General features: G+C 40.4%; 1 protein-coding gene across 11 annotated transcripts in view; it reads left to right on the top strand.

Moving 5' to 3' along the window:
* runx1t1 (RUNX1 partner transcriptional co-repressor 1) overlaps positions 1–12459 on the top strand; it is a 96835-nt gene that overhangs the window by 67541 nt on the left and 16835 nt on the right. For 10 of the 11 annotated variants that reach the window (XM_048528718.1, XM_059646125.1, XM_048528714.2 and 7 more), the window contains one exon: positions 5032–5225. In XM_048528718.1, coding sequence (XP_048384675.1) covers positions 5032–5225 — 194 coding nt within the window. The remainder of the gene's footprint in view (positions 1–5031; positions 5226–12459) is intronic. The other variant, XM_059646124.1, reaches the window with a different exon arrangement.

The following is a 12459-nucleotide window of genomic DNA, read 5'->3' as shown; positions in this document are numbered from 1 at the left end:
TCCCCAGCTGTCAGACTTCCACCTGATTCCGTGCCGCCATCTTGCAGCCAAAACCGCCCCAGGGAGGGGATTGTATTGCACTCCTGATTCTGAATGTTCAGTTTTAGGAATGGTTAGTTTGGTGTATTATAAGTGGAAAAGGAATGTACCTTGTGATCATCCACATTACAGTGGCAGGGTGCTCTATTTTAGATACCTCCTATTATCAGCCTTTTTGGAGATGTTATTACACGGCTCTGGAGCGGGTGGGACTTGAACTCAGATGTCCTTGTCCACCACCATTACCTCTGGACCGTATGAGGTCCTGTCTATTTTAGGCTGTACCCATCAGTTGACATGAGCAACAGTTAATTGCTTTACCACTCTGGCAAATTGTTTTGAATCAGCATTTTATGAAATGTCAAACGTAGATAGTTGTGACTTCTATTCATGTGATGCATTCAACATAACTCCAAAGCACTGTTGGTCATTTTATGAAGCAAATTGGACAGCAAGTTTCTGAGATGATATTCAAGCAGATGGCTAAACCTTTAGTCAAGGAGGAAGGGTCACCAGACCCGAAACATTAACTCTGTTTTCTCCTTCACAGATGCTGCCAGCCCCGCTGGGCTTTTGAAGCAACTTTTGTTTTTGTTCCTTTAGTCAAGGAGGTAGGTTCGAAGGAGTAGAGAGAGTTGGAGAAGTTTGAAGAGGGAATTTCATAGCTTGTAGTTCAGTAATTAAAGGTGCAGCAACTGGTTTTGGAGCAATTAAAAATGAGCTTGCTCCAAAAAGCCAGAATTAAAAGCATGCTGTTGGGTAAATGGGACTTGGTGTGAGTAAGGTGTGGCAGAGTTTTGGATGATCTTGCTTGAGGATAAAATGTGGGATGCCACACAGGGCTCCTTTGGATTAGTCAAGGTTAGAGTTGGTAAAAAAAGCATAGATGAGAGTTTCAGCAGCAGCTGAGCCGATCCAGAGCAAATTTGAACAGTATGACTGAGGTGGAAATAGCTGCCTTTAGTGATAGCGTGAGTATATTATGGGAAGCGCACCTCAGGGTCAAATAACACATCAAGGTTGCAAACTGTCCTGTTCAGCCTGGGGAATGTAGCAGGGGACAGAAACAATGACTTCAGTCTTCCCAGCTTTAAGTCAGATAAAACTTTTACTCAATTTGTACTGGATGTCAGAGGAGGAGTTTGATAAGTTAGCAACTGTGGAGGAGGCTGGAAAGGTCGATGGCATCAATATACGCATGAAAAATATGGCTGTGATTGTCACCAAAGGGCAGCTTGTAGATGGGAAGGGCTATGATACTTCCCTAGGAGTGTCGAAAGTGACAGATGGAAGCAGGAAGAGAAACAATAGCAAGTGATTCTGCAGCTGCAATTCGATAAGTTTGGAACTACAAGAGTGCAGTCCCGCCCAAGTGAATGTCCATTGAAGGTTGATGGTGTAACAAACCTTTTCAAAGGCTTCAAAAAGGTTATGACAGATAAGCATAGCATCCCTACATATGTGGGAGAAAGCCATTCAGCCCATTGAGTCTGCACCAGCCCTCCAAAGAGCATCCCACTCAGATCCATCCGCTATCCTATCCCTGTAACCCCATATTCTCCATAGCTAATCCACCTGGCCTGCACATCCCTGGACACGATGGGGCAATTTAGCATGGCCGACCCACCTCAGCTACACTTTTTTGGACTGTGGGATGAAACCGGATCACCCAGAGGAAACCAACGCAGAGACGTGGAGCATGTACAAACTCCGCACAGACAGTCGCTGTGAGGGACCAGCGCTAATCAGTGAACCACCGTGCTGTCCCAAAAGTCAGGATGGATCTTTACTTTTATCATAATCATATTTATAACTTTTAAAAAGAGCAGTTTCGTTCCTGTAGCAAGGGTGGAAATGTACTTGCACACATCAAAGGGAACGAAGTACCTTTAGGTTCAATATTGGCAGAGCTCAGTAGTGATACAGCATGTTGTAATGTTGGTTGCGTGCACTGCCAACATATCATGGGTGTATTTGCTGGAACCAGTCTTTCTTATTCATATTATTCTAGTTTCTGAAAATGAGTGTGGAAGGATGCCCGCACCATGTCCTTAGCAGAGGGTAGATTTGAACTTGATTGAACAGTAAGGACTTACTACGTATTAGCCAGTGCATCACATCGAACTCAGTGACTGTCTCTTGTGAGATATCACAAGCTCAAGTGTTTCATGCACATTACTACTTTAGCCATGTACTGTTAAAATCAAAAAGAATCTGAAGCACTGTTTAGGACATGCTACACAACTCTTGGAGAATGCATTAGGGCACTGCTTAGCTTTTCCCCTGAACAGTCCTGATGGGCTTATCTATGGTATTAGTTCACCCTTTCAGGTACTAACCTCTTCATACAACACAGATGATTACTATTAAGCCTGAAATCAGAAATGTCAGTCTCATGGTATAAATCTACATGAAAGGATTGTGACAACAATGGAGTGATTCAAATTCATAACTGCTGGAACAAATGCTCATTTCATCTCTGCACAGGCTACAAATACTCCGCTTCACATGAGAGAGAGCAGCAGCTAGATTTTTTCATAAGATTTGTCATTATCAACCCGTAAATGCTCCCAAATCTAGGGAACAGAGATAATATAAGCACTGTGTTGTCAGTGGGCAGTGCATCCCACACAGTGGTAGCTGTTCTCTCCCATCTGAGACATCACAGTGGAAAGAATGTCCAACAACTGTGATTGATAATCGCATAGCTAATAATTACTACCCCTGCAGCTTTCTTTACTGTCATGAGCTTTTTTTTTGTCCAATGCCAGCCCACCACAGGATGGGATTACACTTTAAATTACTAGGGGTTTTGGAAACCCCCTGCTATATGCCTTCTGGTAAATAACATCCTGGATTCTGGGCAATGAAGTTGGCCCACAGGGAGCTTAGGAAAATAGTCCACAACAGGACACAATGTACACTAACAAATTGATGTCATCAACTATATTAGTAGACAAGATGGAATCTTCTTCTACACCTCCTGTTTTGTTCTGCGCAGATAGATAATTTGGTGCAGTGTTACCTGTTTTACTGAATGAACAAACTCCTTTTCATTGTACTGATCAACTTAATTTTTGTCAAATATGGTTGTCTGGAACTCCATCGTAGCCTGTCTGTTATTTCTAACTGAGCTTTAATGGTTTGAAGTGCCCCTCATCATCTGTTGTTTCAGCGTTCTTCTGCACAAGGCTCTTGATGCTACTTTTTTCAGACAAAGAAAGATAATTGTCGTGCACTGCATATTTAATTTATTGCACGATAGCCTACGTTTGCATTTCTCTGGTGGCTCATTGAGTATTGCCGCCATCTGGCATGCTACTGAGTTGATAGAGATCAGGAACGTCCCAGGTTCAATCGGCGGTCTCTAGTAGGTTAACTGATCACTATTTTGAACAGCTTATTAACACTTGCGAAGAATGCACGTTATGGATAAGGTATAGTAGGGCTCCCAGTGCCTGTATGAATTACTACAGCAGGATTTGGAGAAACACAAGGCAAGAAAATTCTAAAAAGCAAAACTCTAAACCTGGTTATTTCCATTCTAAAAATATTTACTCTGTCATTACTCTGTAATTGCAGCTAAGTTTGCTGTTAGGATTCCCTTTCTCGTTGTACATTTTTCATGTACAGTGAGGTCCAGATTCCTATATAACCAGACCATTTCATATTTATTTTATTTATCTTGCCATTTCTGAGAAGTTGAACAATTTTGTCTTTTTTTAGTATGACAATTAATGTGTCTGTCTCTAACAAAAATTGGATGTTGGATTGATTTTTTTTTCTTTAATTTTGTAAGGTGCTAAATCCTAAAAAGGTCCAAGTGGTATATTTTAAATTTATGTTGATGTGCTGACTTTTTAAAAATAAACACATTGTAGCATAAGGTTTGTCTGTGTATAGAATTGTAGTTCTGATATTTTGAAGAAGAGTTGAATGCTTATTTGTAATTTGCAGGAATTATTCGAGCACATTACTGACATCCCACCAAATCTCTTTACTGATCCCATGTGCCATTGAGGCTCGAATGGAAATGCATAATTTTAATATAAATTGCCTGATTTGCATAGACAATTAGTCAAGCTACAGTTCTGATCGTAAGCAAAATTGTTTTTCTGTTTTGCCATTGAGTGAAAATTTCAAATCACCTTGAATATTTGCATTAAAATTGACAGAGGTTGGAAGGTGATTTTCTTTTAAAATACACTACACATGTATGTGCAGAATTAATCTATTTTTAAAGTGGTCTACTTTATATGCAAAAGATCACATGGGTTTTAAGCCCATTTTTCAGGGTAGACAGGTATGCGTATTGACTTCTTTTCTAATTGAAGTGTATATCAAAGTAATATTTCCATATGATGTGCGCTCTGAGTATGAAACAGACCCAAACCTAGACTAATGTTACGTGTGACTATGTATTGCATCTGATCTTTCTTAAGTTTTTTTTAAGGTTGCATTTTAATAAATAATATAAAAGCAATTTACCAAACATTCCTTAACAAAGTGACAGTATGGAGCTATCTGCACTGGCAGGTTAATGATAATCATAGAGAATTTTCTATTGCATATATTGTTATATTTCTATATCTCCTGCACAAGGGAATGTATATACTTATGATCAAATAATTTTCACACAGTGCTTTATTCCTGAGTCAACAAAATAGCATGAAAAAATATATTAAGCAGATAGTGAAACACTTCCATAAAACATGGCATAATCAGTTCTAATAGGGTGTTAATTTGTGCAATATACCAGCTAATAATTAGTTCTTATTAAATATTACATTAATCATTGTCACTTATAATTTCCTCACTTATAAAAGCTAATAGACAAAAGTAATTGTGGAGAGTGTACTATCTTTTTGATAATTACACCAGTTAATTTTTAATGAAAGGTATTTTTTGAGTGACTCCTTGTGTATTTTGGGGAAAACTGGATTGGACAGAATGTGTGAACTTATTTGGCATTTTGTGTTTTATTTTGTACAGAAGAGGCTGTGAATGAAGTGAAGCGCCAGGCAATGTCTGAGTTGCAGAAAGCTGTGTCTGAAGCAGAGAGGAAGGCCCATGACATGATTGCCACAGAGAGAGCCAAAATGGAGCGCACCGTGGCAGATGCGAAAAGGCAAGCTGCTGAAGATGCACTTGCAATTATCAACCAGCAGGAGGATTCCAGTGAGGTAGAATCTCCCGTTACTTCCAATTCTTGTTTGAGAAATCAAACTTAATTTTGAAGCTGCTCCAGGGTATGTGGAAAAACACCCAAAAATAGACAAACTTCAATCAAAAAACAGTGTGAGTGTGAGAGAAGGGTTCAAAACTAGGACAGTACCTGAATATACTGGGTTCCTGTCATCCTGGTAGTTGCTTTTCTTCAGAATGGAGTTGCTGACTACCACAACCATGGCCAACAACGTAAGAATAGGCAACAGCATGAGTTTAAAACCCAGCTTAGGGGCTTCTCTTAAGTGTTAGAGCAATGGATGTTTGCGATAGTAGGCAGACTTCCATTCAGCAGATGAGAGATTCAGGCCCATGTTTTGCTTTAATAGAGATAACAAGGTGTGAAGCTGGATGAACACAGCAGGCCAAGCAGCATCAGAGGAGCAGGAAAGCTTGACATTTCGGGGCAGGACCCTTGCTTTGCTTTTCCTATTTTGACTTCTGAATGCGATCCTCTGAAATACAGCCACCTTGTGCTTTCTTCTAGTTGGCTGTCCCACATGTTCAAAACTGCACAATAAGACTTGCAATGCTAGTTGATCCAGTACATCATTGTAGAAGTTTAGTTTACGAGAGTTAGGGAAGGAAGACCAGCCTAACCAAAGCATTTGTGATGATGATTCTGATAATGTCACAACAAATCAAAATTATTGAAAGTGGCAAAAGTGACATTGCTTGATATCGATGAAAAACAAAATGGGTGTACAGTCAAATGTCTTAATGTATCTTTCACCTCCAACTCAGCTAAATTAAGACAGGGTGTAGTGTCAACCAGGCTGCCATTCACTTTGAGACAGATTATTACTACCCTTGATAATCATTTTTAACTCCCAAAGACTTACTGCAAAGTACCAAACTTTTGAATTCTCTGGTCATTATTTTTGGCTTCAGATTTTAATTATTTTTAACTGATTCACTTAACTATGGCCTAAAATTTTTGCAAGTAAGCAAGATTGTTTATGGCTCGTTTTTGTTGTATTTTGAATTATTATTATGTTAAATATTACATTTATGGGCTGATTATTTTTGAAAAAAGGAAAGGACTGAGACTATGGAGATGAGTGAGAGCCTATATATCACCTTTTCTTTTCCTTATTTGCATTGAAAAGAGACGAGAAATGTATAGTATTTATATTGCCAACTTTCAATTAAATTTTATTTAACTTTATAGTTGGTGGACAACATTGATTTGAATTTGATTTTCAATAAAAATGTTCTGCTGTGGTTTACTGTATTCACTTGAAACCTAAAGTGTTGGGGATTAGTGACATAAAATATAGAATTATCTTCCCCAAAGTTGCCGATAGCATAAGTCGCGCAAAATGGCAAATTCAATTGAGAAGCTTCTATTTAAAATTAAAATGTTGATAACCACTGCTAAAATCCCTGTTAGTGTTTTGAAGCTAAGAAGTTGAAAAGCCAGCCATCAGCAACAGCAGGGTGCCCAATAGATGTTATAGACAGTGCAGGGTCATTAGGTGCTTAGTGAAAATTAACAATTAGAGTTGTGACTGTGGAATGCTAATGAAGGCTTCTTGTAGTGACTGGAGAATAGTTATCTTCTTTACATTAGCGTTTAATATGTAACATATGATTCTTAAGCAGAAGACCTTAAAATATCAGCAGTTTAAATGCAGGAGGGAAGAAAATTGGTGCTTTTATGCATCTTGCAGCAATTACTCGAACTCTGTATTTACGCAATGTTTACATGTCAAAATGATTGTGGAATCAGATAAATTAAAACCAAATGTTAGAGATGTTTTGAATCATTACAGTAGGCTGAATTTTAGGAGGTTGAGATCATTTCCCTCACTGTATACTGTTTAGTGTCTGCACAGACAAAGTGTTTAACCTAGTTCTAGCACTGAAGAAGAAAAATAATCTGGGAATCTGAAATCAAAACAGATTTTGCTTTTAATACACCCCATCAACATCTGAAAAAGAACGGACAGAATATCTCATTGGATTGCATGTTTTTGTTCGTCTTTCAGGGTGAAGATGACAATGTTGTTGTTCATAGGGAGCCTGTGGGTGACTGCAAAGGAGATTTTACTGCCAATTGGTTAGTGTTGAGATCCAGCCTAGACTGCCAAAGTGATATTATGATCTAGCCAGGGCATTGCGACTTTGTATTTAGAAGTAAACAAAATATTTGATTCCAATTATTTATTATGAGAATAAAGCCATAAGTTTCCATAGGTTTGAACAAAATCAACAAACTTTACAATCTAAGATTTGCACAGAGTTACATTTGACTATATGTAAAACTTTGTATTTTTGCATCTAGAACATAGAACATTACAGCACAGTACAGGCCCTTCGGCCCTCGATGTTGTGCCAACCTGTCATACCGATCTCAAGCCCATCTAACCTACACTATTCCATGTACGTCCATATGCTTGTCCAATGACGACTTAAATGTACCTAAAGTTGGCGAATCTACTACCGTTGCAGGCAAAGCGTTCCATTCCCTTACTACTCTCTGAGTAAAGAAACTACCTCTGACATCTGTCCTATATCTTTCACCCCTCAATTTAAAGCGATGCCTCCTCGTGCTTGCTATCACCATCCAAGGAAAAAGGCTCTCCCTATCCACCCTGTCTAACCCTCTGATTATTTTATATGTCTCAATTAAGTCACATCTCAATCTTCTTCTCTGTAATGAAAACAGCCTCAAGTCCCTCAGCCTTTCCTCGTAAGACCTTACCCCCAAAACAGGCAACATCCTAGTAAATCTCCTCTGCACCCGTGCCAAAGCTTCCACATCCTTCTTATAATGCGGTGACCAGAACTGTACACAATACTCCAAGTGCGGCCGCACCAGAGTTTTGTACAGCTTCACCATAACCTCTTGGTTCCGGAACTCGATCCCTCTATTAATAAAAGCTAAAACACTGTATGCCTTCTTAACAACCCTGTCAACCTGGGTGGCAACTTTCAAGGACCCGTGTACATGGACGCCGAGATCTCTCTGCTCACCTGCACTACCAAGAATCTTACCATTAGCCCTGTACTTTGCCTTCCGGTTACTATTTATACAAATCTAATTAGAATTAACCTGAAGTAAATACAAGTAAAAGGTATACTGCTTTGTGAAAATGCCACAGAGCACGTCAAAAAGCAGTTGTAGGCCAGACAGATCTCCCAGATTTCTCGATAGCCCCCAGGTGTTGTTTACATGTGGGTCACCATACCTCTTCAAACCTTAACAAGGGATTTCAATTTCTTCTTTGGAACTACTTCAAAACCTGCTATGAACTGCCTCAACTATTTTCCATCAAAGCAACCTCCTGATCAAACTGAGCTGCCCTGGATTCTGGGAACAAAATTCCAGTACCCACTTCCAGTCATAATTTCAGTTTGTCCAAAGACAGGTTTCTTCACCCAGCTAATACTACCCTGAACTCTGATGTTGCTGCACGATACAAATTCTGTTTGTGAGCTATCTTCACCATTGCTCTCAGCCATACTAAATTATTATTGGCTTCTGAGCTCCCATAGTTTCTGAAAGCTAGCTCCAACATTTAAATGTACCTCCTGGCAACCTGAACTTCTCCAGAACAGCTGCATCTCTTTGGGGTGGAGGCTATCTTGTCACTCCTAAGTATCTGACTGGCAAATCGCCCAGACGTGACAACATTTTCTTGAAAACCAAAAGAGCTGCGGATACTGTAAATCAGGAACAAAAGCAGAAGTTGCGGGAAAAGCTGAGTGGGTCTATCAACATTTGTGAAGGAAAAAAAAAAATCAGTTAATGTTTCTGGTCTGGTGACCCTTCCTCAGAACTGTCGTGAGGAAGGGCCACCAGACCCGAAACGTTAACTCTCGTTTGTGACAACTTTCTTCTCTGACTAACTCTCTACCATTGTCTAAAGTTCTCCGCTTGAACTGTTCTCGGCGACTAAGTAAGCCCCACTCTTTCTCGGTAGCAAAAGTTTATCAAATTGATTCGTGGAATGGTAGGACTGCTGTTTGAGAAGAGATTGAGGCAGTTAGTATTGCATCTTCTGGAGTTTAAAAGAATGAATGGTGCGGAGATCTCAGAGAAACCTACAAAATTCCAACAGGACTAAACAGGTTAGACACAGGAAGAATGTTCCCAGTGACGGGGAGAGTGCAGGGTCAGGAGTCACAGCCTAAGGTTACAAGGTAGAAGATTTATTCACCAGAGAGTGGTGAGCCTGTAGAATTCACTACCGTAGAAAGTAGTTGAGGCCAAAACATCAAATATTTTCGAGAAGGAGGTAGATACAGCTCTTGTGGCTAAAGGGATCAAGGAATCGAGGGATGTGGGGGGAGGGCAGGATTAAAGTATTGAGCTTAATGATCAATCATGATTACCATGAATGGTGGAGCAGGCTCACTGGATTGAATGGCCTAAATTTGCTATTTTTATGTTTGTAGGCAATATTGAATGTAACTAATAATTTGGAGCAACAAAACTAACAACCCCGGAATGGTTGGTTCCATCCATAATAGGCTAGCGCAAATGATTATCTTTTGGGCAAGTTGTTGTCTTGTGATTTCCTCCTCTTACAATTTCTCTCTGCCTTAGATATGTTTTTGCAGAAGGCCCATCAACTTTATTGATTGTGCCAGATGAAACAATCCTGGTTGAGCTTTTCGCAGAATGTTAAGTCAATACTAAACTAATGAGCAAAACATTCAGAGTACCTTTGTAGCTCTTCAGTCAACCACCATGAAAATGCACCCTGGAATCAAGGTCACTGGGAAATTGGAGTCAGAGAATGTAAGAACGGGAAGAGGTGTTACCATTTCAAGTTTCCATTGGACTGGAAAATGTAACCCCCCCATTTAAGAAGAAAAGGAGCCACAAAACTGTAGGCCCTTTGTTTGACATCTGTCCTCAGAATAGAGAAATACAGCATGGAAACAATCCCTTTGGCCTAAACTGGTCAATGGTGCCCACTCAACTAGCTCCAGTTGCCTGCATTTGGTCCTTATCCCTCTAAACCCTTCCCATCCATGTACCTACCCAAATATTTTTGAAATGTTGCTATTGTACCTGCCTCAATCACTTTCTCTGGCAGCCCATTCCATATACATTCCACTCTCTGCATGAAAAAGTTGTCCCTCAGGTCCTCCTTAAATCTATCCCCTCTCTTCTTAAACCTATGCCCTCTAGTTTTCAATTCCCCACTCCTGAGAAGAAGGTTATTAGCATTCATCCTATATGTGCCCCCCATGATTTTATACACCTCAATAAAGTCACCCCTCATTCTCCTACATTCCAAGGAAGAAAGTCCTATCCTAGCCAACGTCTCCCTATAACTCAGGCCTACTAGATCTGGCAACATCCTCATAAATCATCTTTGCACACTTTCCAGTTTAACGATGTCTTTCCTGTTAACAAGGTGATTAAAACTGTACACAATACTCCAAGTATAGCCTCACCAATGACTTGTACATCTATAACATAACAGCCCAATTCCTATACTCAGTGCTTTGACCAATGAAGCCCAGTGTGCTAAATATCTTCTTCGCCACCCTGCCTACCCGTGATACCGCTTTCAATGAACTAAGTACTTGTACTCCTAGGTCGCTGTGTTCCACAGCACTCCACAGGACCTTTCCATTAATGGAAAATCAAACCAAGATTGGACTTATACAAAGTGCATTTCACACTTATCTGTACTGAATTGCATTTGCCAATCCTCGGCACAGCTCCCCATCTGATCAAGATCTCTCTGTAATTTTTGATAATCTTCCCTGGTATCAGCGAGACGACCTGATTTTTTTAAAAATTGCCCACAAGCTTACTAATCGTGCTTTGTTACATTCACATCCGAATAGTTTATGTAAATAACAAATCACAAAGATCCCAACACTGACCTCTGTGACTCACCTCCTGTCCGAGAAACAACCTTCAACCATCACCAGCTGCTTCCTGCCATCAAGCTAATTTTAAATCCAATTCACGAGCTCTCCCTGGATCCCATGCAATCTAACTTTCATGACTAGCCTGCCATGTGGGACCTCGTCAAAGGCCTTACTAAAGTCCATATAGACAAAGTCCGCTGTCCTACCCTTATGTATTCTCTTGGTTATCTCTTTGAAAACTCTAAAAGATGTCTGACGTGACTTTCTGCACACAAATCCATGCTGACGATCTCTAATCGGACCTTGACTATTCAAATGTTAGTTGATCCTGTCCCTCAATATCCTCTTCAATAACTTGTCTACCACTGATGTCAGGCTCACTGGCCTGTACTTCTCTGGCTCATCTTTGCGACCTTTCTGAAACAATGAAATTAGCCACCCTCCAGTCTTCCAGACTTCACCAGTCCATAAAGATAAAGCAAAATCTCTGCAAAGGCCTCTGCAATTTCTTCCTTAACCTCCCACGATGTCCGAGGATGGATTTAATCAGGCCCAGGGGTTTTATCCACCTTAATGCAATCTAAGGCTCTAAATGCCTCCTCTCTGGTAACATCTATGCAGTCTAAAACATCTCCACTTGTTTCCCTTATTTCCTTATCATTCATGTTGGAATTCATTAGTAAAGAGATTACATCAGTGTAGTTAGAAAAGCTCAAATAATCAGAACAGTTAGAATGGCTGCATCAAAGGGAAATCTTATGTAACAATTTATTGACATTATTTAAAAGAATAATATGCCTACAAGAGCAGGCCAGAAGCTAAGAATACTGCAGCAAGGAACCCACCTGCTGACTCCTCAAAGCTGTCCTCCATCTACGAGGCACAAGTCAGGAGTCTGATGGAATACTCCCCACTTGCCTGGCTGAGTGCAGCCCCGATAACACTCAAGAAGCTTGACCCCATCCAGGACAAAGCAGCCTGCTTGATTGGCACTACATCCACTCCCTCCTCCACTGATGCTCAGTAGCAGTAGTGTGTACTATCTACAAGATGCACTGCAGAAATTCGCCGAAGATCCACAGACTGCACCTTCCGTCTAGAAGGACAAGGACAGCAGCTATATGGCAACACCACCATCTCCATGTTCCCCTCCAAGTCACTCACCATCCTAATCTGGAAATATATCGCCGTTCCTTCACTGTTTCTGCATCAGTCCCAGAATTCCCTCGCTAATAGCATTCTGTGTCAACCCACAGCAGGAGGACTGCAGCAGTTCAAAAAGGCAGCTCACCACCACCTTCTCAAGGGGCAACTAGGGATGGGCAATAGATGCTGGCCAGCCAGCAAAGCTCA

The sequence above is a fragment of the Stegostoma tigrinum genome, chromosome 5 (genome assembly GCF_030684315.1).
Source record: "Stegostoma tigrinum isolate sSteTig4 chromosome 5, sSteTig4.hap1, whole genome shotgun sequence".
NCBI classification, from domain to species: Eukaryota; Metazoa; Chordata; class Chondrichthyes; order Orectolobiformes; family Stegostomatidae; genus Stegostoma; species Stegostoma tigrinum.
The sequence above is the reverse complement of the archived record's forward strand: the minus strand, read 5'-3'. Positions and strand labels throughout refer to the sequence as shown.